The 25,140-nt window shown below is 38.8% G+C and overlaps 1 protein-coding gene across 4 annotated transcripts in view; it reads right to left on the reverse strand.

Annotated features, from left to right (window-relative positions):
- The window catches only part of Postn (periostin), a 31,142-nt gene extending 7,048 nt beyond the window's left edge, over positions 1-24,094 (reverse strand). For 2 of the 4 annotated variants that reach the window (XM_052180526.1, XM_052180524.1), the window contains exons 1-17: positions 23,929-24,093; positions 22,490-22,588; positions 19,165-19,229; positions 17,505-17,662; positions 15,109-15,273; positions 14,064-14,210; positions 13,421-13,562; positions 11,944-12,156; positions 11,245-11,379; positions 10,263-10,411; positions 8,738-8,874; positions 7,444-7,574; positions 6,856-6,986; positions 6,663-6,765; positions 6,482-6,549; positions 6,110-6,155; positions 157-246 (exon numbers count right to left, since the gene is read on the reverse strand). In XM_052180526.1, coding sequence (XP_052036486.1) covers positions 157-246; positions 6,110-6,155; positions 6,482-6,549; positions 6,663-6,765; positions 6,856-6,986; positions 7,444-7,574; positions 8,738-8,874; positions 10,263-10,411; positions 11,245-11,379; positions 11,944-12,156; positions 13,421-13,562; positions 14,064-14,210; positions 15,109-15,273; positions 17,505-17,662; positions 19,165-19,229; positions 22,490-22,588; positions 23,929-24,053 — 2,104 coding nt within the window. In that variant the 5' untranslated portion in view covers positions 24,054-24,093. Of the gene's footprint in view, positions 1-156; positions 247-3,228; positions 3,310-6,109; positions 6,156-6,481; positions 6,550-6,662; positions 6,766-6,855; positions 6,987-7,443; positions 7,575-8,737; positions 8,875-10,262; positions 10,412-11,244; positions 11,380-11,943; positions 12,157-13,420; positions 13,563-14,063; positions 14,211-15,108; positions 15,274-17,504; positions 17,663-19,164; positions 19,230-22,489; positions 22,589-23,928 lie in introns of all 4 variants that reach the window. The other 2 variants (XM_052180523.1, XM_052180525.1) reach the window with 2 other exon arrangements.
- Positions 24,095-25,140: the final 1,046 nt, after the last annotated feature.

The following is a 25,140-nucleotide window of genomic DNA, read 5'->3' on the forward strand; positions in this document are numbered from 1 at the left end:
TACACTATATTCCTGATTAGCTAGCAAGAACTCATACCTAGTAAACAAAATCTCTCAACTTATATAAGTTAAAATCAAGACAAAATTCGCTATTTAATAATTCTAAATCAACACTATTTTAAAATGTTCCAGGGATGCTACCCCAGTGTAAAGTACCTCCATGGATGACTTCTGTCACCGTTTCACCTTCCTTGATCAGTCTGAAGTCAGGTTCACCTTCAATTTGGATCTTCGTCATTGCAGGCCCTGAGACATTATTTTAGGAGGCAGATTAGTGCATTGAAACAATGCCTTACATTTTTCCAAACAAGACATTTATTTTCATGTTTCTTGTTATTCAGACTTCAGTGTTTCCGGTTTTATGAAACCGGCTTTAAACATTTCCTGTTGTTTTCAGGTTAGACAATATTTGGGGAAAACAAAGGATTCAGTTATGCTGCAGCTCCCGCCCCAGCCCCACTTCCCCCACCCCCCGCCCCGCCCCACCCCGCCCCGCGTTGGCATCTACAGTGATGCACGAGCAAGCCCTGTGCACTGTCACCCCTCGTTAGTGGCTGTAAGGTATGATTACAGAGAGTATTTTATGTGGCTTTCTCTGGGAATCAACATTTACAGATTGGAGGCTCTCAAGTGGCAACTGGTTCAAATCTCACTTTGCCAGAGGACATCACCTGCCAATCTTTGCTAACATTTTATTTAATTCTTTTTATCATTCCTGATCTTACACTCTTTCTGATGAGCACAGTGCCAGGCATAAAGAAATCTGCTATACTTACCTTGAAGACGCTATGTTTTTAGGCCTTAGAGGAAAACTGACTTGCGTACTTACCTGGACTAGGAGAAGGATGTCAGTATCAGCATAAACTCACTAACAGTTACACAACCCTTCAAATGCACAGTGGGTTGTGTTTGACTTGCAAAGTGATTTATTTTTCCCAGAGAAAATCAGTTTGAATGTTAGGAAGCTTACTGCTACATTAGTTGATCGGGAGTATTTTATGGAGGAGTGAGAAGTATTCAGTTCAGTACATTTAACTTGTACTTTTTAATAGCTGAATGGAGTTGTAATTGATCATCTTGAGAGGATTGATTTGTTTATTGAGAAATCATCAAAGTACACCATTACCCAGAACTAGATAATAAATGATAAATAATGTGAGACAGAGAACTTTTCTTTTAACTCACAAGTATTTCAGGTCATAATGTCTTCTATGTGAGCCCAATAGGGCTGGTTAACATAAACGTATGAATAGATTTTAACATGTATTTAACACAAAATGAAGTTTGCCCAATGACTCAAGACAAGGAAATGATTTAGCAGTGTGACTAAGGTGCTTTCTCTTTAGAAAAGCCAAGTTAAAATTCTGAAAGCACATTTTATCATCAAATACTACAAAAAAAATTTTACTAAATATTTCATATAAATGTATATATGAAATATACATTTAATTTGTTAAATTTTAGCTGACTTGTTCTTAGTTTTGAATTTTGAAGTAGTATCTTTTTGACAAAAAAAAATTGTATCTTTTTGACAAAAAAATTGTAAAATTATGTCTTGGGCTCTAACAGTTTTAGTAAGAACCCAAAAACCATCAGTGAATTCACAGGGTTCAAATGCAGAAAGGAGCGTGAGAGTCGTGAGTAGAATCTGTGGATGGGAATGTCTCTCTTTTGACATGACAACACAGAGGTATTGCTTTCTGGTACTACGCTGAAGACTATTTACAGCTAAGATGACCCCATCACCCTCTGAATCATCATGAGGAAGAACCCTAGGTCAACTGATGTGCAAGGATGCTCTCAACTGAAGAGTGACACACAGGCCCTGTTGACAGACTGGGGGACACATGAGCTGACTGAAGAAGTTGAACGAAAGGAGAAAAGTCTGAAAATGGGAACATGGCACCTGTGTAAGACTTTAGTTTTGGAAGCTGTGTATTACTTATAGCAAATTTTATTGACTATGTCTTTAAAAAAAAATCATCCAATGGTTTTGCCTAAAATTGGTTGATCATTTTTCACTAAAATAATCAATATATATTGTCAGCAAAAATACTTTAAATTTAATTTCTATTTAAAAGCCCAATTTTATTCATCAATAAATAAAAAGCAATGAAATTATTGAAACTCTTTTTTTTAAAGCTAAGCACAGATTTTAAAGGACAGCTCAACTGTAGTCTCAAGAATAAATAATACCCATAGCTGGCCAGGCAGAGAATCGACCCTATGTTTTCAATGAGGTTAAGGCAGGGTTGCTGTAAGGGAAGAGACATGTGTATTTTGAGTTGGCATCTCATGTCATAGAATGAAAAACAAATGCGAAGAAACCCAAATCAAAGGATAATGAGAACAGCAGTGCTCCTAAGATTCAATAAAGCATCATCTGCTCCTCTTTTGAAAGACTGAACTGCAATTGGGATGTAATGTGAATTAAAAAAAAAATAGAGAGACAGAGAAAAGAAAGAAAGAGAGATGACAACAGATGTGTTCTCTGTGGCAAATGATCACTCTGACAAGCATGAACGGGGACATTGGTGCTAAAGTTTGACCTTAGAGGTAATAAAAATGCTTGAAATCAATGTAATTTAAATATCCAAGAGGTTGACATCAGTTAACATAGTAAGTATAGAGAGAAAAGTCACATTTGAAATATGAGAGGTATATAGTTATGTTCAGAGATGAAATGTAGGATCCCAAGTTTGACTTACTAAACAACACTATTTTCTGGTTTTGTGGTCTAAGTTTTAAAGTTTTCATTAATTGTTATTTTAGAACTTTCACTAATGTATACTTTCTATACCCTTTTAGAATGCTCACTGGAAAAGATGCCTGTGTAGTTTTAAACAATGTTCTTTTCATGGTATAAAGAGAATGTGTGTGGTGATGAGGGGGTGGAAATAATGCTACTGAAAGTATGTTTTCTGAAGGAATCTACAGCAAAAATATTCATGATTAATTTTTAAGTAATTATCTGGGTACCAGTGTTGACACAACCTCAATTAGATCAAAATAAATACAAGCAAATGTACTGAAAATATTAGGGATGCATTATCTACTTTGCTAAAAAAAAATTGCACCCCACAAACTGCAATTACACAAGCATGCCGTTTGTAAAGAAACATTTAGCATGTTAGTTTCAAAACGAATGTAGGTATATTCAGAGAGATGAATTGATTACATGATACATTTTTCCAGAATGTAAGGAACCATGGAGAGTGTTGGTTTTACCTTCCGTTTTGATAATAGGCTGAAGACTGCCTTGAATGACTTTAATTTTTGGTTCCACGAGTTTGGTTATAATTTTAGTTGCTGAAAACATAGAAAGTGGCGCATGAACAAAGTTTAACTAGAAACAACTCGGATGAAGTTGTCCCTTTGGTCTTATAGGGCGTTAATGTATCAACTATGGCGCTAGGGTTAGGCCGTCACAGGAAATAGTCACAGCGCATTAATGTCTTCTCATATCCAGATGCTGAATGCTGCAGGCCAGTGACTTGGCTATGTCCCTGAGGGGAAGACATGCTATCTAAATGCCTTATCCCATCTAGAAATCTACCACTCTCAAGAGCTTCACTAAGGCTCTGACTTCCCTTTGTGCTTCTTGAGAACACTGGCTGCGCAGCAACAGAAGACAAATAAACATGATTAATTTCATGCAGTTCGTAATATCTTAAATTGTTCTGTCAGCTTCTTTCTCAATTAAAAGAAGGATATGGGAAGAAAAAGACCCATGGAATACTCCCATGCATTAGGTACAGAAATGAGAATATGGAAACTAATTCCCAATTCGAGATGAGGATAAATTTCAGCCAGGAAGTCATGAGCTTTTCACAATAGATGTTGAGGTGGTCAAAATTTAATTTTCATCGTTGTTATGATAATTTTAAGGTAGTTTTCCATATAAAGGTTTTAAGGTGAATATATATCACTTCCCAAGTGAGGTTATCATGGGTTTAGGTTGGGCAGATGTTTTTTGTTATTGTTTCAGCTGTTTGGTTTTTGTTGTTTGTTTCTTTGGTTTTTTGCTTATTATTATTTTTTTTAATTGTAAGAGCCAGGTTAACAGATCTACTTAGGCCTTGTACATGTATGACAAAGAGTCAGTAGCATACTGTGGCTTTCTGCCAGTCTCAGCCCCTGCTCTTATAAGCTAAACTGTGCCAACTTTTGAATGGGTGTGGACTCTGCCTTTATGGGGACTACCTTTCAACCATAGATCATCTCTTGAAAACTCAGTATGAAGCTCTAAAATGTGTCAAACCTGCATTTTCAATTCTTGATCCCACAAGTGGTTCTGCCACAGGGGACTGCTCCTGGAGCAATACAGAGACCTGTTGCTATTGTTCAAGTGGAATAATTAAACACTTTTAAGGTTTAATGTGCTTGGGAATTTGAGCTTCAGGTTCTTGATTGGCAGTTTTGCTTTTGTGAAGGCTTAAGTCATTTGAACAACTCTAAAGATTTCCTGAACTTTGCCCTCTATGTAAAATATTTTTTATGTGACAACTTATAACAAAGTATATTCCCAATAAAAATTTAGAATGTGTGGTATTTTGAGGGGGACAAGAAAAATAAGCACCAACAAAACAGAAGAAATATTAGAGACAAATTAACAAATGATTCTGAAAGTAGAATCTTTGCTTTCTTTGGCTGGTACCTCTATTTGAAACAGCCAGCACAAGGATATAAACCCCAGAGTTCCTTAAGGACTCTGAGTGGGCTGGCAAGTTACTAGATTTGCATAATTTTGCAAGCATAATTTATGTGATACTATAGTAGCATTTTGGTTCATTATAACAATATCATGTACAGCCAGAACCGATGTGAAAAAATGAGAAAGATAAATAATATTTTCATAAAGAGTTATGGCAAGAGGGAGAATGATGGCGTCATATGTATCTGATGAATGGAGGTCGTGAGGACCCTTTTATTTATTTTAAGATATACTTTTCCATGGCTGGAATTTAGAAAGTCCTAAATCATGATGATTCCAGTGGAATCCCTAAGACAGCTCAGGGAGCCTGGCACTGGGATTGCAGAGGTTATATCAAGTAGAGAAGCAGACATTTTGTTTTGCTCCATACTTGGGCTTTTCTCCTTTTTCACATCCAGCATTAATTTGAAGGAAAATGCCCATAATTAGATAACTATATGTTCATGGTATTGAGAAGAATAATTTCTAGTCAGAATAAAGGGGAGTAGTGTAAACCATTTTAGGATATTTGACTGGTTTCTGGTAGAGACAAAACAAAATGAAAAGAACTCTGCTTTAAAAGCTACAGTAAAAGAAGCGGGGTGGGTTGGGAGGTAGGAAGGAGAAACCATGATGAGGAAGCTATTCGATGATTGACAGCAGCATTTATGATGCGAGAGAAATGTTCTTTGCCGTGGTTAAGTAGTTGAACTTTGATCTTGATAATCTGGTAGCATAGGGGCTTAAAACAATCACTTAGCAGATTTGTGGTTCCTTTGCCCAGTTTTGGGTGTGGTCATTTTTGAACCAGCATCTTATAAGAATTAGGAGGGGATGTACCTAGTTCTGCAGTGGTTTGAGGTGCCAGGGTAGGTTGGTTCCCCAGGAGGGACCTCCCAGATTCTCAAAAGTGAAGGAGGAGGGGAAGGGGAGGGGCAGTGTGAGGTGGGGACTGGGAGGTGGTGGGCCAGAAATAAATTAATTAATTAATGGGAAAAAAGATTAGCACTGTCTGCACATTTTCCTATGCACAGCTCAGGCCCAGGGCAGGCTGAGTGACAGCTCTCAGGTGTGCTGCTGTCTTTGTGCCCACTCATTAACATTTCCAGATAGCTCTGGGCTGTCTTCTAGTATCCTGCCCTTTCAATTGATTTCCCCTCACTCTAGTGCATGTTTCTGCTTTCTGATAATGTGTCACTCTTGTTTCCAATGAGAAGAGGAGTAGTGGTTCGGAGGACTTGGAGGGTGTGGCTAAGCCTATAAGGCTTCTTCCAGATCTCAGTCCCTGTTTGAAGGACAATGAGTTTCAGAGAATTTGGAATTCTAAATACCAGATTATCAGCAGACTTTATATATGCAAAGAGAAGTTATTTGCATATCATCTCTATTTGTAGCCAAAACTGTTCATATACTTACTATAGACAGTCATGGGGATTTCTTTGAAGGTGCTGCCACGGACAAACTGAAAATAAATGTTTACGATTAGCAACACAAACTGTATTGCACACCAAGAACACTGTAATTCTAACTAAAATAAAAATAGCTACGGTAATTCAATAGAAATGCAGTCAGGTCAGGTACCATAAAAAACCACCAGGTCTATTCCTAAGAGTTTTAATTATAAAATAATTAACCCACTGTTAAATATATGTAATAACCTATATTTTCCTATTTTCTACATCATACCAGTGCTATACTAGTAATACACTATACTATTTCTAGCCGTTTATATTAACCCTACAATACCTTCTTGACATATTTGAAATAAAATCTGATAGCATTCTGTACCTTGATTTGGATGTATTTTATCAGTTTGTTCAGTAATTCCAAGAGCTGATCATTTCCAACTGGAATGTCTATAGAGATAAATGTTCAGTGAATATGGTAAGAAAATGGGTGGTTACAAAAAAGAAAAACCAAGTTCATTTTGAGCAGTCTTAGTCCATCAACATGTTTAATCTTTACAGACCTGCTGGATAGAGGAGTTTGTCCACAACGTGAATGACACCGTTTGTTGTCATGATGTCTGATTCTTTGGACTTCAACTCATTCACCAGCAGTGTCTCATTTACCTTTCAAAATAAGGAGGGATGGTAAGGAGAAACCGTATGTAGACCATTTAACGATCATAAGCACTTTATAAATTCCTTCTAGCAACTTACTCCTTTCAGATAGATTTTGCTTCCCTGTGTGGTCTTCAGGATATTAGTAACTCCGGGTTCAAATCCCTTTCCAATATAAACCCCTGGGGTCAGGTGATAAAGAATGATGTTTTGGAGAGCGTTTTTATCCCCTGCAGAAAAGACAGATATTGGTTTATTAATATGTTTTTTTCTCTGACATCTTGATACAAGATCTAAGGAATAACACATTACACTCTTTTTCCTCTTCTGTTTTTTCACAAGGTCAATATTTTCTCACCGATGCCAATTCTTTATCAAAACATTAGTCATTTCAATCAGTTCAAACTATGCCAATTAGTCTTGGAATTACGACAGTTCCCTTTTATACCATAAAATTGTGTGTTTTCAATAAATAAGTATGACAGTAAGCAGTTTGTGAATAAATATTGATGAATGGCTCTCCTTGAATCCCAAGTAGGGTAAAGGAAACCAAAGCGAGTTAAGGAAACCACTTTGCTAGTCACTGTCACTCACCAATCAGAATCTGCCATTGACTGTCACTCACCAATCAGAATCTGCCATTGACTGTCACTCACCAATCAGAATCTGCCATTGATTTTCACTCACCAATCAGAATCTCCCTTTCTTCGTTAGTCATTCCCTTGAAGGCGTCATTGGTTGGGGCAAACAAGGTCCAATCTCCGGGCTGCGTCAGGAGATCTTTCAAATCTGCAGCTTCAAGGAGGCTGAGGAAGATGCTAAGCACGGAGAATGTGCATTTAGTTTGACATAAGAGTTAGGTTTAGATTCACTTAACCATGTAAAGAGCAGGGTAGAATTCATGTATTATTCAAACAGTAAGAAATCACATTTTTATGTAAGTGCAATTTCCCTGTTAAGAAAGATTTATAATGCGGAAAGGACTGAAATATATAATTTGTAATTTTCTCCACCTTCGCTTTTCTTATAAAAGCATCAAAGTCACATTTTATGTGACACAAAACCTGTTTCATTTCATATTTTGTTGAAAAGTATTTTTTATATTATCATTTACACAATTATAAGAAAAATGTCAAGGAGTAAATCAGACTATTAGGTTTTTTTTCCCCACCCATCAAATCATACCCCAGGAACAAACCAAATAGCATGAAAATGGGTTAATTTAAAAGTATTTGTATAATTTTTTCAATTTAGTTGTTTAATGTTTATTTAGGATTACATTAATGAGTACTGTATTTACATCATTTTCAACCTCCCATCTCCCCTCTAACTCTTCCTGTGCTGTCATCCCCATTCTTCAAATTCATGACCTCCTGTTCTTTAATTACTGTCACTCACACACAGTCTCTCTCTCTCTCTCTCTCTCTCTCTCTCTCTCTCTCTCTCTCTCTCTCTCTCTCTCTCTCATAGCCTGATAAGTCCAATTTACTGTTGCTGTACGTGTGTTTAGGGCTGTGCGTGTTTAGGGCTGTGTGTGTTTAGGGCTGTTGCTGTGCGTGTGTTTAGGGCTGGCATGGGGTTAGATATCCTGTGAGGGGTCTCCTCACTGGAGGAGACTGATTTTTCCTCTCTCATCAGCCACTAACTGCCTGTAATTCCCAATCTAGTAATGCTGTCTTGTGATTTTTTTCTCACTCACACCCGGTGTTGTCACTGTGAAGGTCGTATTTAGGGGACCACATTGTTATTTTGGGTGTGCTCCCCTGTCATATATAGAAGACATTGTTTCACAGCCAACATCCGGTCTCCCGCCTCTTACAGTCTTTCCTTCACCCTTCCATGCTGCACCCTGCAGGGGTCTTGGCTGTCAGGGCTGTGCTGTGGGTGTATCATTAGAGTTAGCAATGCCATACACAGGATGCTTCTTGGGATAGCACCATTGGGGCTCCTTCATTTGTGCAGACACAGGTGGCCAACTTACCTAAAGCGCTTGTCTTGCCGCAGTTTGTCGTGCAGGGATTTCTCTGCTGGTTGGATGATCTCTCGGAAAATGTGGATGGCACCGTTCCTCCCCTGCTTGCTTCCTCTCACCATGCAGGAATTTTCTATGCAGATAGCCTAGCAGTGGGAGGAAAGCCCGTGAGGCCCTTTGTGTGTCTGACAGGAGGGAGCCCTTCCAGGAGTCACTAGAGTGATGGAGAGAAGGCGGCTTCTCTCTTGTGGGTAACGTCTTGTACATTTGACTGTGCATTTCTCTTCCGGTCCTGCCTCCATCCCAGCCACATTATGCATCGGGCTTCTACATTCAGTCCGCAGACTGCAGACTTTGCACAGAATTCTCATTCCCCCCCCCCCCCGCCCCCGTCATCCTGTTCCATGTTTAGCTACTCTTCACTTTAATATCAGCTATAAATATTCCAGAATTCAGTGAGTCATGTAATATTCACATTCACTAAATTTTCTTGACGGGAAGACCAATCAATTATATGTCTAATCCTAAATTTAATTCCACTTTTAAAAAATTGATGTATGCATATGCATTATTTAATGTGTACACATGTATAACTTAATGAATTGAGGTGTATAATACAATGTATAATAAAGTACATGTATACATTACTCTATTCATATGCATAATTTAATGTGTATTCATATATTTCTTAATATGTATACATGTATAATATATGTACATGCATAATTTAATATATGTACATGCATAATTGGAAGTGAAGCTAACTTTCTGAATTATTTGAAACATGTGCCTGGCCATCGTGATGCCTTAGTAAACAGCCAGCTCCCACGTGCCACTTCCATTTCTAGACAATGCTTCCCACCCCAAGAAGCCTTTTAGCTTCTCGGAAATTCTGATAGTTAATGCTTCTAGGAAATTTCCTATAGGAAATACGACTTTAGGTTCATTTCAGCGGATACAGAAATTTATGTGGGCCTTTACAAATTTACTTTGACAATTTACTGTATGAGTATATGAGTACTATATGAATATTATGAGTATGAATTTACTGTATTCATATGCACAATTCAATGTGTAGTCCTATAGTTCAATGTCTACACTCAATAATAATAATACACTCAAAAGAATACACTCAAAAGAAATTCTATTGCTGAATGGGAGGGGGTGGATACCACAGGAAAAAACCCTGCCTGTTTGACTCAACATAAAATCCCTCCTGTAAAGTACAACGTATTCTATGAGGTAAAGTATTCTACACTTATGTCATGGGGAATCTTCTGGGATTTAAATGAGTATTTCAAAACATAGTTACTTGTTAACTGGAACAAATGCTAGATATCTGCGATTAACAGCATATTGATACCCTCTCTTAAGTTCCTTCTAACGAGCTGTCTTTATCTCTGATCATATGGACAGATAATTTTACAATTGCATTTGCATATGTGAGGAACATTCTCAGTGACAATTCTTCGACCAGCATATGCCATGTGACATTCAGGCCAGTGTAGATAGGTATTAGGTCTGATTCACCTACCGTCCGATACACGAAGACACGGAGTTGTTTGCCTCCAATGGTCTCCAGTATTTGTCCATTGTAGAGGTCACTAAGGCCAACTTTTACTTTCAATATGTGATTTTGCAGAATTAGTTTAAGAAGGCGCTGGTCCATGCTCAGAGTGTCATCTGTGAATAAATTCATTAGGGAGGAACATTATCACCTACAGTCAACATGGCAGGAGAAGAAACCTGGACATCTCGAAGGCTGTTCAAGCGCACCCCTCACTCACATAATAAAAGAGCCAGTTAAATGCCAAAGGCTAGCAAAGGCATCTGCCAGTACAAACTCACCTGTCACCCTAAGCTGTGCCCATGAAGTTCTTGTTGGGCAAACAATAACTTCATCTACACAGAACCCTTTACTTGATGGCCATTGACAAAATCTAAACCTTCATAGTGGACCAGTTTTATTTTTTTTTTTCTGACAATTAGGTGTCCACCCGTCACATGGGAGACTATTGATGAACCACTTGTAAGTTCCTGCTTACTACTGGTTAAGGGATCAAAGCACACAGACTCCAAAATGTGCCATAGAGCCAGAACATATGCTCGTTATTATTCTAAGAGAAATACTGTATTTCTAGAAGCTCTAATTTTTTAAATTAATAGCTTTATATATTACAACTTAGTATTTAAAAACACTAAAAGTTTGATTTTTGTTCACTACATTTTTCCTCACCATTTACACACCTCCCTGTGAAATAGGTTTTTAGAACCAGATCTCAGCGTCTATCCTAAATATTGTCAGCGAGTACCAATAACTAGGTGACACAAACATACTTCTCGTCATGATCTGAAGTAACTGTCTCTTGACTTTACACACTTATAAGTTGACACTGATATCTTCTAGATTGTCAATTCTAATCAATATTTTCTAAAATATCTATTATTTCTTATTGAGGATAATCATGGGAAAGGAAGGAAGGAAGAAGGGAATGAGAACAGAACCCAGCACATACCAGAGAATGCATTGTTCACGGGTGCTAATAAGGTGTACTCCCCATCTGGCTTCAGAGAAGAGGCCAAGCCTAATTGGGCCACCAGGTCCGTGAAAGTGGTCTGTTGTTTCCCAGCCAGCTCAATAACTTGTTTGGCTGTAAAATAAACCATTTCCATCTCAACAATGTCCTCATTGTTATGATCCCTATCCCAGGGTTCATAAATCAGTACCTGGCTTTTTTCTTACTCTTGTAAGCTATTAACTTGAGGGTCAATCCAGTAAACCATGCCCCACCCTTCCTCAGTATGAAGGTTCTGGTTTCCACATGAGGGGCTTGGTAGGTACAAATCACTTTAGAGGGAATTTTTCTCTCTCTGTTGTTCTAGTGTATTTTCCTGAACATTACTCAACTTTCAGCCCAGTCTACACTGTGAGTGAGAAACCCTTTTTTTTTTTTTTTACCCAGCGTTTACCATCAGTCTGTATCTTTCTGTTACCAAGTAACACAGTAGTAGTGTGAAAACCCTTCATAAATACTAGATGCTGGGCCAAGATCTTGCACAGGCTGTTCATGACTGCACAGGTGTTGGAGTCAGCACTCAGTGAGCACACAGACAGTTCACTGTTTGTGCTTCTTTGGGCTACACATGAGCTCCTCGTGGACTTGTTCTCCAGGTACCTTAACGGGTAAAAGAAATGGTGGTGGGGCTCCGCTCACCAGAGTCAGGAATGAGGACTTCATCAATCAGGTGGATGACACCATTCTTAGTTACAATGTCTTTCTTGTTCACCATCTTGATTCCGTTAATGGAGATGCTGTCCCCCTCACACCCTATCTCAATAGTGTTTCCTTCCATAGTCTCAAACACGGCTCCTCCTGTGATAGCTTCGGAGCACTGGAGTGTATTTAGGATGTGGTACTTCATGAGAGCTGGGGAGAGAAATGAGTGGAAAAAAACAAACTTCAGGTCAAGGGAAATCACATTTGACCCTTAAATTATGCATTTCATTGTAGAACTAAGTTCACCAAGGAAATGTGACGCAGATGTAAACATTGAGATATTAAAATCTTAACTATGCATGTTCTAGGAAAGTGGGTGTTTTAAATCAGTGCTTCAAAAGAAACAACTTAGCTTGGTAGAAAGAAAGGAAAGAGAATATTTACTCTCTATATTATTCTTTGCAATACCAGGAGAAAAAGAATGAAAAGAGAAAAAGAAAAGGTCTTTAGGCAGTTTATGAAATTATCTGTTAGCCACTACTGTTATAAAATACTCAAACAGAATGTTGCATTAACCACTTCCAAAAGACAATTCATGTTTGGTAATATAGTTCTAGAACCTGAGGGCAAACCAAGCCATTTCCCCCAGACAACTCTTAGAAAATGCAGACAATTGCATGAAAAGTATCTGGGGGAAATCTATCTGACCCTTGATGTTATATCGAGACTTACATCTTCAACGTTTGTCAGCTTAATTTGGAGATTGAGTGTATAAAATTAGTTAGCAAAAGGCAAAGATGATTTGGCTGTTGAAAGGGAGGCTGGAAAGGATCCAAGTACATTTGAGAATTAATATGTAGCGGCTAAAAGAACCATGTAACTTTCTCAGTTCAGCATAAATTTAGAGTTGGAAGTATTGTATAATATGCATTGCATATTAAAATCACTCCTAAGATTACTCTCCCACACTTGATTAATTTTTCTTTTTTGATTTTTGAAAAGGTTTATTTATTTTGTTGTATAAGTGTGAGTGTTTGCCTGAACATATGTTCATGCACCCCAGGCATGCCTGGAGCCTTACAGGAGCTAGAAGAGGGAATCCTATTCCCCGGAATCCTGCAGTGTGCTGGGATTGGATTGCAGGTCCTCTGCAGGAGCAGCCAGCAGTCTTAACCATTGAGCCATCCCTGGCTTCTTATCAACCTTTCATAATATCTGACACTTATTTGTTTGGAAGCAACACAAATGGCTACAACCTCACAGCTGTTTTTATTAACAGTGATACTTGCCTATTCTTTCAGTCCTGTACATGACATTTTCTACAGCACCTCACATTAAGTGCTTTTGGTCTTTCCTATCACAGCTCTCATCATTGGCAATGACTGTTTTTGGTTTTTGGTTTTTTGTTTTTTTTTTCCCATTGCCTTCATCCTAATCTCTGGGAGAATTCTGGAAGAGGAAGAAATTTTCTTACCTTCAGAAGCCACCTTGTCTCCCATGATCCTTTCTAGGACCCCTCGTGGTAGTTTCTCGAAAGCCTCGTTGGTGGGAGCAAAGAGCGTGAAGTGACCATCTCTCCCAAGGGACTCCAGAAGGTCAGAGGTGATGGCAGCCGCCTGAAACACAAAGGACTTTCAGCGGATGTCGTGGCAAATCCTAAGGAAGCTTGTCCCACGCTTGGGCTGTCTGTCGGGAGGGAGTTCACAGCTTCAGCAGAGACATATGCTCCTGTTAGATGGTTAAAATAATACTTGTTGGCCCAACTAATTAAGTTTTTTCAAATTTTCCTCAAACCATTGGCTAGAATGGCAAGCCTTCCAGTGTTTATCTGACTGTAGCAAAATCCAACAACAAGCGTGGTCACTGAATCGCCATGCTCAAAAGATTTCAATCATTGTGTAGTCACACAAAAAGCCTTGCTTTATCAATAATGTTCAAACATGTATTATTACTATATATGGGATAGTCTCGCCTTCGTGAAATAGAAATGGTTATTTCATTTGAGTATATTGGTGCAGTTTGCCAGATTCATGGAATAGCATTTTTTGGTGGTCTACAGATCTCATCAGGGGAATGAATGGTTTCAGTGACTCAGAGGATTCTGCCCTGGTTCTTACTCTGAATGATGAAAGCTCATCTTCTGCTTCAAGGAAGTCTTGGATGGAGGTACCAATTTGTGTCAGGACACGGTCAATGACATGGACAACACCATTTGTGGCAATCTGGTTTCCGTGGATGACTCGAGCACAGTTCACAGTGACAACCTGCAATCATTTGAAAGAAGTCACATCTAGTCATTGACTGCTAAGACAGTAAGACAATTTCTACCTTCCCATTTGTACTAGTAGGTGTGGTGTAAGGCACTATGTGCTGAGTGCCTATACAGAGGATATGTGTAGAGGCCTATATGCCGAGCACTGATGCTGTGGATTAAGACTTGAATATTGTTGAAGGGAAAGCAGAGCTGTTTAGAACCCCAGTCAATCAAAGGCATTTCTGGAGATTCAAGGCAAATAACTTCCTTCATTTGAGTTATATATTTTTACTTTTATTCTTTAATATAAAGTTACAAACTATTTCTGATGTAGCTCAGAGTATTCTGTAAAGAATTCAAATTCACTCTGAAATGAATTCTGAGAGAGGAACAAAAATCACCATTGCGAAACTGTCATGAGGTCTACTGAACACTAAATAGCTCTGCCTCCTCTCTGGAACTTTATTTCCATCTCTGGAAATTTTAATGCTGAACAAAAAACCCCGAGGCCCTACTGGCAGCTTGCCATAGTCTAACTAACACAAAGTTGCAGGAAGCTCAAGGAGCTTTCTATCCAGAGAGTGACTAGAGCATGGTCACCACCCTCCTGACTGCGCACCTCATTGTCTATAAGGAACTGCCCAGTACACATTGGCTCTGCCAGCCAGTCGGCCTCTAAGAGCAATCAGATAGATTAAAATTTTGCATGCCTAGATTTTTTCTTCTTAGTCATAATGCAATAATGCACAATGCATTGATATCACACTGACAAACATTTTGTCCTTCCTGTGAACATCCTATCAAGGGAATAGATAAAATTAAGGAAAATATGACTCAGAAATAGACATTTTATAAATGAATAAATAAATAAATGATAGATAAATAAGTCTTCAGTAAATTAAACTTACGCCATTGGGATAATGGTTAATGAAAAGGCCCAGGTTGTTGTACATTGAAGGAATAACCATGCCATGTTTCAGGTCCTTGGTTAGCATTCTCTTGTTAACCATGTGGCTGTGCAAAGCATTCAGTAACTCAACGTTAACGTTGTTCTCCAGTCCTCTGCGAATGTCCTAGGAAGAATGAAACAAAAGCTGATTTGCTGTGGTTTGCTATTGAAGTACTCTCACACACCCTATTTGTTCTCTCTTCCACCCTTTAAAAATAATCTATTTTCATTTGTGTGTGTGTGTGTATTTACTCATATGAATGCATGCCTGAACAGCTACATAGAGAGGCTAGAGGACAGCCTTTTAAATATATTTATGAAGAGACAATCTTCATGTAGGTCCCTAACCAGGCATGGGACATCATCAGACACAACATGACAAGTACGTTGTCATGTCAGGCACTCAATATGCTATTGCATTTGCATACACTGCTTGATGGATTTTGTGTTTTCTATGCTTGTTTTTCTGGAGGCACTGTCTCATGGTGCAGCCTAGCCTGGTCTTAAATTCACAGCAGTGTTCCTGTCTCAGCTTCCTGAACGCTAGAATTAATTATAGGCATGTACCACCACCCTTGGCTAGCACTTGAGATTTATCAAGGATTTTATATTTATTCCTAAGCTAGTCAAAGTGTTGGTGTCCTGTACTTTCCCAGGGCTGTGCTTCGCCTCTTTCTGTACTTGGTGCTACAGTGTATACAAAGGCAAGCAAGAAGAACTTCACGGTGATTGCCATGTCCGAGTAGGAAAAGTCCAGGGAGGAAGAGGATGGAGGGACAGCATGCTTTAAGAGGTCCAATGAGGGAATGCAGCTATTTTTACTAGAGTGGTTGGAGGTACGTGTGAGGGAGCAGATAAGACTAAAATGAGTGGGGATAGCGTGACGTCATAATGAATGCTAACACAGAGTAGCTGTTGGGGAGCCACTCATATCCATTACGTTATCGTGTATTTTTCTGTTTCTTATTAATGCGTTCTGAAAGGTACAATGCTGGGAAACCAAAGTTGAACCAGCGATTAAACTGGAGAATGAACAGGGAATGGGACTCCGCAATAGGGCATGGCTTTTAGAACATCAAGCAGGGGTCAGATTACTCAGAAATAATAGCACAAGGAGGATTTCCACAGAGGAACGTGGTAGAAGACTAGCTAATTTTTAAGAGACTGAGATAGGGGAGCCAGGGTCACTTCCAGTGTTTAAGTCTGAATGTTGATATGGATTCTGCCTGTTATGGGGGAAAGGGTTGGTGGAAAGCAATTATTTATAGATATAAGACATGCCTTCCAGTATTCTTCATTTATGTAGCCATATCATATGTTGAAGAAGTAATATTAATGTGAAGATTAGAATAACTTGGCTTCCTAGGGAAATCAGGACAAATCCCACCAATTTCATAGCTAAGGCAAGAGCCAAAGTTGTCAAGGTGCGGACAAAGGGCAGGCTGCAGTTCCAGGAGGAAATACTAATTTTTACCACTAAGGTAAGGATGCACAGTGTTATCTGAAGGAGTGTGGAGGAGGCTGAGGTGCAGGACAGACAAGAGTCCATGACTCAGCATTAACATAGCATAGCTACAGCACACTGTGCCTGAGAGGCTGCGTTGAGCCACCCTAGAAACTGTGCGTTCATCTCCACATGAGCAGAATGTACAAACACATTTCTCTACTAGTTATATAAAACTGGAAATTAAGGAACACTTTATGAGTTAGTCTGTCATGAATTAGTCTGTTCATAAAATGAAATATTGTTTATAATACTTGGTTTAAATATACATATTCATTTACTAATCTGACAATCTTGGAACAACCATCTCTGTGGCACACAGGCATGAATGTATAAATATGAATAAACTATTATACCTTTTCATTAATTGCAACTGTAGCTATGTTGTTTATAAACTATAAGAAAATACAGCTATAATATAATACAGCTATATATAATATAGCTTCTAATAGATTTTTAAATATAGCTAGGCATTTTAACTTACCTTTCTAATAGATACGTTATCTGAATGGCATGTATTTTCTTACAACAAAGAAGGTAAGAGGAGAAGAATAAAATATTCTACTATTACTACTACTACTATTACTACTATTACTACTACTACTACTACTACTACTACTACTACTACTACTAGTCTTTCAGCTCATTCATCTTCCCATATAAGAGATTGCTTCCTGGGGAGTTGCACTACAACAGGATGAACACATGTCACTGTTCCAATGACTCGTTTTAAGATATTTTCAAGTGTACAATAGATAAATATTAAATGTTCTTGGATTAAACATAAGTTGATCAATTGGCATGAAAATGTCACACAGTAAATGTCTCAGAGAATGACAAGGATGAATTACAGAATCCAGGTTGTCCCAAGCCTCGTTACTGGGTGCGAAGTATGTGTATGACCCTTTTCCTTCAATCTCTTCTCTCAGCTTCGAGACGTCAGAATAGTGCTGGGTGGTAGTGGCTCCCACAATGCCCAGTGTGCCATAAACGTGGTCAATGGGCATCACTGAAATAGTCAGAAATGAGCAAATGCTTAGAATGTGATTTTCAGAATATTCTTTCATAATCATTCAAACTTTACCCATTTGCCAATATAGTAAACTACTCAATTAGGAATCACCCACTTTACACAAGCACAAAATGTACATTTTTGAGTCTTATGTAATAAAACACCACTCACACCAGTATTTCTTATATTTTTGGTGTTAAGGAAGTGAATTTTAAAATCTCAAGCAGAAGTGACATTTAGAAAATCCTGTCACATCACTATTAGTTCAGTGAGCATTTTTAGAGAATATAACTGATTATTTTACCAAAAGACAAGGTGCTTCTTGCCCTCTTCAAGACTGGCAAGGATAACGCATGTGCTGAATGCTGGGTCAAATCTCTGAGCAGCACGCTATGTTTATACCTATAGTTGTTTTGGTTCTTGGTCCCAACAGCAATATATGGACATGGTTCTCTCCATTTTGATTGAATGAAAACCTATCAATTTTAGAAGGTTGTCCTGGAATCAACCTGATGCCAACCTGAAAAGATCTGCAGGTTGCCTCTTTTTCTGACGCTGCTGATTTTGAAAATTAGTGTCATTTGGAAATAATCATGAAGTAAACGGCTGCTTTAGTGAATTCCCTGAGACAGTTATTAAACTAAATCATGAAGTCTGCAAAATAACACCAAAAAGGTTAAATTTAACATGGTTTCATGGCAAGTTCTTGCCTAGACTGAACAAAATACATTCTAGAGCAAACTGAGCTCAGCAGTTTCTGTGGGAGAAAGCCTGTAACATATTGTGACCTCATCACCAACAGCATTAGCCAATCACTGGGTCTCAGCAAGTGAGGTACTTGACAGTTTCCAGCTCAGGCCTGTGCGCATTGCTGACACTGGCTTAGTGCCTCATTCTGAACATGGTACTGTGCCAGGGACTGTCCATGGGTTGGTGTCCATGACAGTAAGGGCTTTAGAGTTTATGTGCAATTCCAGGCCTGGAGGACCTATGGCCAAAAGGAGAGCCTTCTGTTGAGGAGCAGGAATCTGGGGAAGGATGATGATTGGCATTGTATATCCAGAGGAAATGAAAAGCAACCTCTTTTATTTGCATAATTACGGGCAATCACATTTCAAAGTGAGAGCCGTTACAACCTCAGAGCTGGTCAGCTAGAGACGTTGCCTTTGCAAGTAGATGCCATGCTTCTAAAAGAGTTCAAAGAGGAGGATCTGAGCTAGTTCCAATTAGGCTTCACGTTAGTGTCTAATACCATCAGCTTCCCGTGCCTGAGAAGAGCGGTCTAATATTTCACCATATGGTAAGCATGTGATTAACACAAAAACATGAAGAATTTGCTTAGGTTTACGATTGTTCCAGGTCCATGCCTACACACACACCTGCACACTCAGGCACATGTGCACACCCACACATTCATTCACGCACACACTGTGGTGTGCTGAACTGGCTCCTCACTGAGAAAAAGCTCCCATGTATAATCGAGAAATGTAGATTTTTACCTGCGGGGCAGCCTTTCATCCCTTCCATTCTCATATAGCCAGGACAGCATTCATATAGCACAGTGCTGCGCAGAGGGGGAGAGCTCAATATTAAAGAGAGAACTTTCTCATAAGATGAACAGAATACTAATTATTCCTACAATGTGCTAAGATGGTAGAAGCCAGCTTTTGTGTCTGCTCTTCAGATACCAGATATTTATGCAAGTTTGATTTTTCTCTGCATCGTTGAGGCAGTGGGAGATGGGGGGAGGAAGTCATGAATCTCGATACTGAAGGATGAAGTTTATTGTGCATTTTCTCTGTACACTAAACAAATGTCCTTCAGCAATGTTCTTGATGTAGCAGAATTCAGTCCTCCGACAGCATAATGTGAGAAGAGCAGTGATAATATCAAAATATAAATAGTCGTGGATACCGAAAGATTGTTTTTAGGATAACTGTGTTAGCTCTAAGTACCAGAAAAATGTTCATTAGTATATGGCACCTTGAAACTAGAAACAGACTAACCCACTTTAATGTATGAAATCCTATCTCATGTAAAATTGTTAGTATGGATTATAGATTTCTTTTGTGTTTATATTACATACACACGATATACTTTGATCAATTTACTCATTTTTACCCTCTTCTGTCTTATTTCGTTTTTTCCCCATGAGACAGTAGCTCACGAGACTAGACTGACCTTGAGATTAAGGATGACCCTGAACTTCTGATTCTCAATGCTGAAAGTCATCATAGTGGTTTTATATGGGTTGGGGATCAAACTCTGGGCTTTGTGTGTTTAGGGGAAGCCGTCAACCAAGTAAGCTGTATTTATAACTAAGATACAGAGTTACTTTTAAAAAAAATATCAGTGTTTATTATTTATTAATTTATCAATTATTATTAATTTGACTGTGGTATACAAATTTAAACTTTCCTATTTTATTTTAGCTATTTTTTTGGAGTTACAAGAGGTGTCTGAACCTGAAACAAGGGAGCAGCATGGGGCAAATCTTCATTTTCCCCCTTGTGACAATTACACTTCTGTAGATCTCCACGGAAATAATAGACTGTGTAAATAATTAATTGAATGTTCTTGTGAATTTGATTTATGCACATTGTAAACAATAAACATGAGATATGTCTACAGTAAGAGATCTGAAGATCAATGGGATAAAAACAGGACATTGTCTTTATGAGACAGATGTCTATGCCAAACACTAATACAATCCGATAATCAGCTCCGAAGCAGAAAATTCACATTGGAGGAGGGGTGAGCTTGTAGGACAGTGGCCTGCAATCTCAACTGATAAGTGGGTATTGTGTTTATCTGAGGGAATGTTTCAAATACAACAAAAACATTTAGGTTTTGTTCCCAGAAAGCATGTATGCTACCCAAAAATCCACTTTTCTATATGGCCAGGAAGTCAAATAAACAAGAACAAGGCATAATAATTGCTCTGTACAGCCTGGAGGATGGGAATTTGTCCTCACTATCTTAGTAGTAACAAAAATGTCATAGAAGGCCAACTGAAAATGTCACTTGCACCAACAGGGGGCCTGCAGAATGCTTTATGGAAGGGATTCTACACTATTATAAACAGTACCTTAAACCTTAGCCTAGGGATGCTAATGCTTTCTTGAGACCTGGATTGTTTCTTTCTAGTAAATTAACAGTGTCACTGTTAAACCAGAAGACAACTTGAAAAACTGCATGACGCAGAAGATGCTGGCTACTTGGGCAGAAGAGAATGGAGGGAGAGCCAGGCCCCTTCTCTGTCCACACCATTGGTTTCTTTGCTTAGTTGAGATTAGCATTTGCATTTGTCTCGGTGAAGAGATGTAAATGTGGTTTTTGAAATGGAAGTTACTGGAGGAATTTTTGCTAAGGGGACATTGTAAAAGTTTTAGTAAAATTTCTGGCTACAAACACAACTTTTGCTTAATGGAAAACAAGAGACTTAACTTTGGTTGTGTGATAACTTTGGCATCTCTAAAGTAATTACATTGTGAAAATAAGATATCCCTAACTTCCAGAAAGAACATGAAAATCCTTTCATTAAACCATCAACATGGGAAGGTCACTGACTTCCCAAGGTTAAATAGTTCTACACTGAGTGTTTGTGCCAATAGCATGAGGATAGAATCTATCTATCTATCTATCTATCTATCTATCTATCTATCTATCTATCTATCTATCTATGCATCTATTTATCTATGCATCTATTTATCTATGCATCTATTTATCTATGCATGTATGTATGTATGTATGTATGTATGTATGTATGTATGTATGTATGTGTTAATTTATTTATTTAAGGGTGTCTCACTTTGGAGCTCAAGGTATCCTAGAAGTTGGGACAGTCTTCTTGACTCAGCCTCTTTGGAGGGTACCTAAAGCTCACCATGGTGTATTAAGTAGATATTCAGATCCTTCAGTCCTCAAGGCTACCTCATAGAGGCTACTGTTCAGGTCGATGGCAGCGAGGGGCCCTTCCATTATTTTCATCACTGGGATGACATGAGCTATGCTACCTTTGAGACAGCCCCCTCTTTGTAAAATGATAACTTGGACAAGTGATTCTTAACTTTTATAAATCCAGGGTTTTTATTTTTCTTACCAATAGCTATAGTGAAATAAATCAATAAACATGTCTATTGCATAGGCAATGATGTTTTCCAGCTTTTAGTTGATCAGTGAACCAGAGCCGTAGGAAGAATCATCCTTTCAGCTACAGGGATATTCAACCAAGTGGTGGGCTTTTCTCTCATTGTAATCATTTCCTGGAGATCAGGCAGCCTGTGGAAAGTGCAACTTCTTTCTAACTTTATGCTTTAGTGAAAACTCAGGGGTAAGGGGAAACTTTATCATGATGTCTAAATGACTGGAGAAACATCGATTTGGGCTCTTGAAATTTGACGTTTCAGATCAATTTGTTCTCCTTGATTCTGTGTGTATATGTGTGTGTGTGTGTGTGTGTGTGTGTGTGTGTAGATATGAGAAGAGCAAGTGAATCCGAGAGTGTACTAAACTCTCTTAAGACAGAAGAGGACAGAAGAACCAAGAGTGCACAATGAGCAGAGACTACATTTTTCACATGGATTCAGGACATACCACACTGTCACGGGGTCTGCTTTGGCCTCTCCAGTTTATGGACTTAGAGAGAAATCTACTCTTACAACAGTGGTGTTGAGAGGGAGCTTCTCTGCCTGTGCATGAGCCTCTCTGTAAAAAACATGTGAGTTTGGACGGTATCTTCAGACTGGGGTGTGAGTCCAAGAAGAGGCAAGTACTGTCCTGTAGAATCTTCAAACTGCCAATAAAGAAAAGGGTGAGACTCACGTTTTCTTCCCGCAGATAGCACCTTGATACCAGTTCTTACAGGAGCTGAAGTATTTCTTTTTGGTGCCCAGAATCTGCTGGAGGGCACAGACATTTGGGCTGGAGATAGAGGGGAGGGAAAAAGAATTAATCACAGGTCAGGCGACTGAAAGAAATGTTTGGATGAAGTCCTGGCATTGCAAGATGGGATTTTAACTTTGTACAAAGCTAACTCCTACCCCAGTTCTTCTGAGTTTCTGGCAAAAGCAGAGGTCTAAGGGGGATAGGAAGAGGAGGGAGAAGAGGAAAAAGGGAGGGGTAGGAGGGAGGAGAGAATGTAGGGAGGGGAGGGATGAGGAGGAGGGAAAAGGGAAGGGAGAGAGGAAGGGGAAGGCAGGGAAGACCACTGCATACTTGAGACTAATACCAGTATTTCAAAAAGTTAACCTGGCAGAGATATTTAAACAGAATTAGACTTAACAGAGTTTGGATTTTATGTACAAACTACTGTTAATAGTGAAAAAAAACATTGTTTTAAAACCAAGCATGTATTCATTTGAAGGATGGGTAGCTTTAGGATTTTTCTAAACAGTGGGAGATGGACGGCAAAGGACACAGGTCTTAACTACACTGCTGTGTGATTCTGTAGGTGCTTACAGAAGTAGATTGGTGTTAAAAAGTAACTTTTGAACAATGCCTTTACACATAGAAAATGTGTTTCTTTTAAGAGAACAAGTAAGAATATCCACCTCTATTGCAATTTTAAGCTTGCTTTCTCTTAAAGGGATGGAAATTCTACTCCACTGCTAAGAAGATTGCTCTGCTGAGAACTCAGAAAATGAAAATCCCCCAGGGCTTCGGGAAGAACGCCAAGAGTCCCAAGCAAAACGTGCAGATGTTTGCTTGAGTTACTAAGATGTTTCTAATAACTTTTAAAAATCCTACATTTATCCTAGAAGACAAAAAATACTTCAAGGAATTCAGAGAGGCATGTATTCAGCCCAGAGTTAAATTTTCACACACAAAACAAAGGAAATTTGCACTGATATCCTGTGAGACATCTCAAAACCTTTGACATGATACCATCAAAGAGCAGACACTCTGATTTTGGAAACCATATTCTGCAGTAATGAAAAGAAATAAAAAGCCAAGTAAATTGATTTACTAAGGACTAGTCAACTGTATTTTGTTAATTACATTAAAATTAATAATCCACATCAATTAATAATACTTGTTATGTTGATAACAATTCTTATGAGTTTTGGGCATAAATATGTCATAGTAACTGTATATCTACACCTATAAATGTATAGTTACAGAAGACTAATTGTTTCTTTTCCTATTATCTTGCAATAAGTAAAGCAACAAGAGCTACTCTGGGGCGCATTTACAAGGAACTTCATGCATATTTCTAGAACAAGCTAAGTGGAACAAAAAGATAAAACAAGTCGGGAACTTACCCCTGGTCCCGACCCCTGATGCGGCTGTGAGCCAGGACCTTGTCATAGTAACTGTTGGCATTTGCAGGGTTAACATCGCACAGGAGCAGCAGCAGCAGAGCAGATAAGGGCAGGAGAGGAACCATCTTCAGCCCTGAGTGCCTTCCAGGAAGAGATCTGGCCTGTGCTCTAGAGAGCTGAGTTTATATAGCTCTGGGCTGTGGGAGGGAGCACGGCTGTGGGAGGGGGCGCCAGGCCAACCCGAAACTTGCAACTGCCTCGCAGAAGCACCAGCAGCCCTGGGCTGTCCGTGGAAGTCTCCTGGGTTCTGAGCAGTCTGAACTCTGTCTCCTATTTGTTTCCAATGATGGTGTGCCCATTTTTTACTTCTGTAGGTTTACTTTGCGAAAACAGCTGTATCTGAGTTTAGGGTCCCTCTGCCATCTGCTTCTGCCACTCTGTGTCTCTGAGCTCAGCTACTTTCCTGATGTGATCTTACCACACTTAAATCACTCCACAACAGAACACTGAGGTTGTTTTTTTTTTTTTTTTTTTTTTTTTTTTTTTTTTTTTTTTTTTTTTTTTTTTTACCAGAAGAGAAATCACAAAGGGGATTTAACACAAATCCTGGATAGATTTACAATGCATATAAAGTATGATTTCCACAGCTAATGGGACAGCATGTCCTTGGAAGTCCTGTGAAACTCGGGCCATGTCTTTTCAACTTGTAATTAGTGTAGAGGGTTAAATAAAAAAGATCTACTTTGTAAGAACTTCTCTAACTTTTGAAGCGCACACACACACACACACACACACACACACACACTATACAATTTTACTTTTTATTGCTTTCCATTCCACACACACTGCATACTCTGATAAGCCCTGGAAACAAGTATTACTAATCCAGAAATAATGTGGCAATTAAATGCATATTAAGAAACAGGGCTGCTGCCAAGAATGTCCTTCTGATTTTTATAAGAACAACTGTACTTTCTTGGTGTTGAGCTTCAGCACCCTCAAACAAGGGAAGACACATTTTTTAGGTCTTCTCTCTCTCTCTCTCTCTCTCTCTCTCTCTCTCTCTCTCTCTCTCTCACACACACACACACACACACACACACACACACACACACACACACAACGACATACCGGATGCATAGAATCCTTTTGATGAAGAAACTGTGAAGAGCAGGAGGTTCAGTAGGCAGGGAATGGAAACAGCCAACACTC

Source organism: Apodemus sylvaticus, chromosome 4 (assembly GCF_947179515.1).
Source record: "Apodemus sylvaticus chromosome 4, mApoSyl1.1, whole genome shotgun sequence".
Taxonomy (NCBI): Eukaryota; Metazoa; Chordata; class Mammalia; order Rodentia; family Muridae; genus Apodemus; species Apodemus sylvaticus.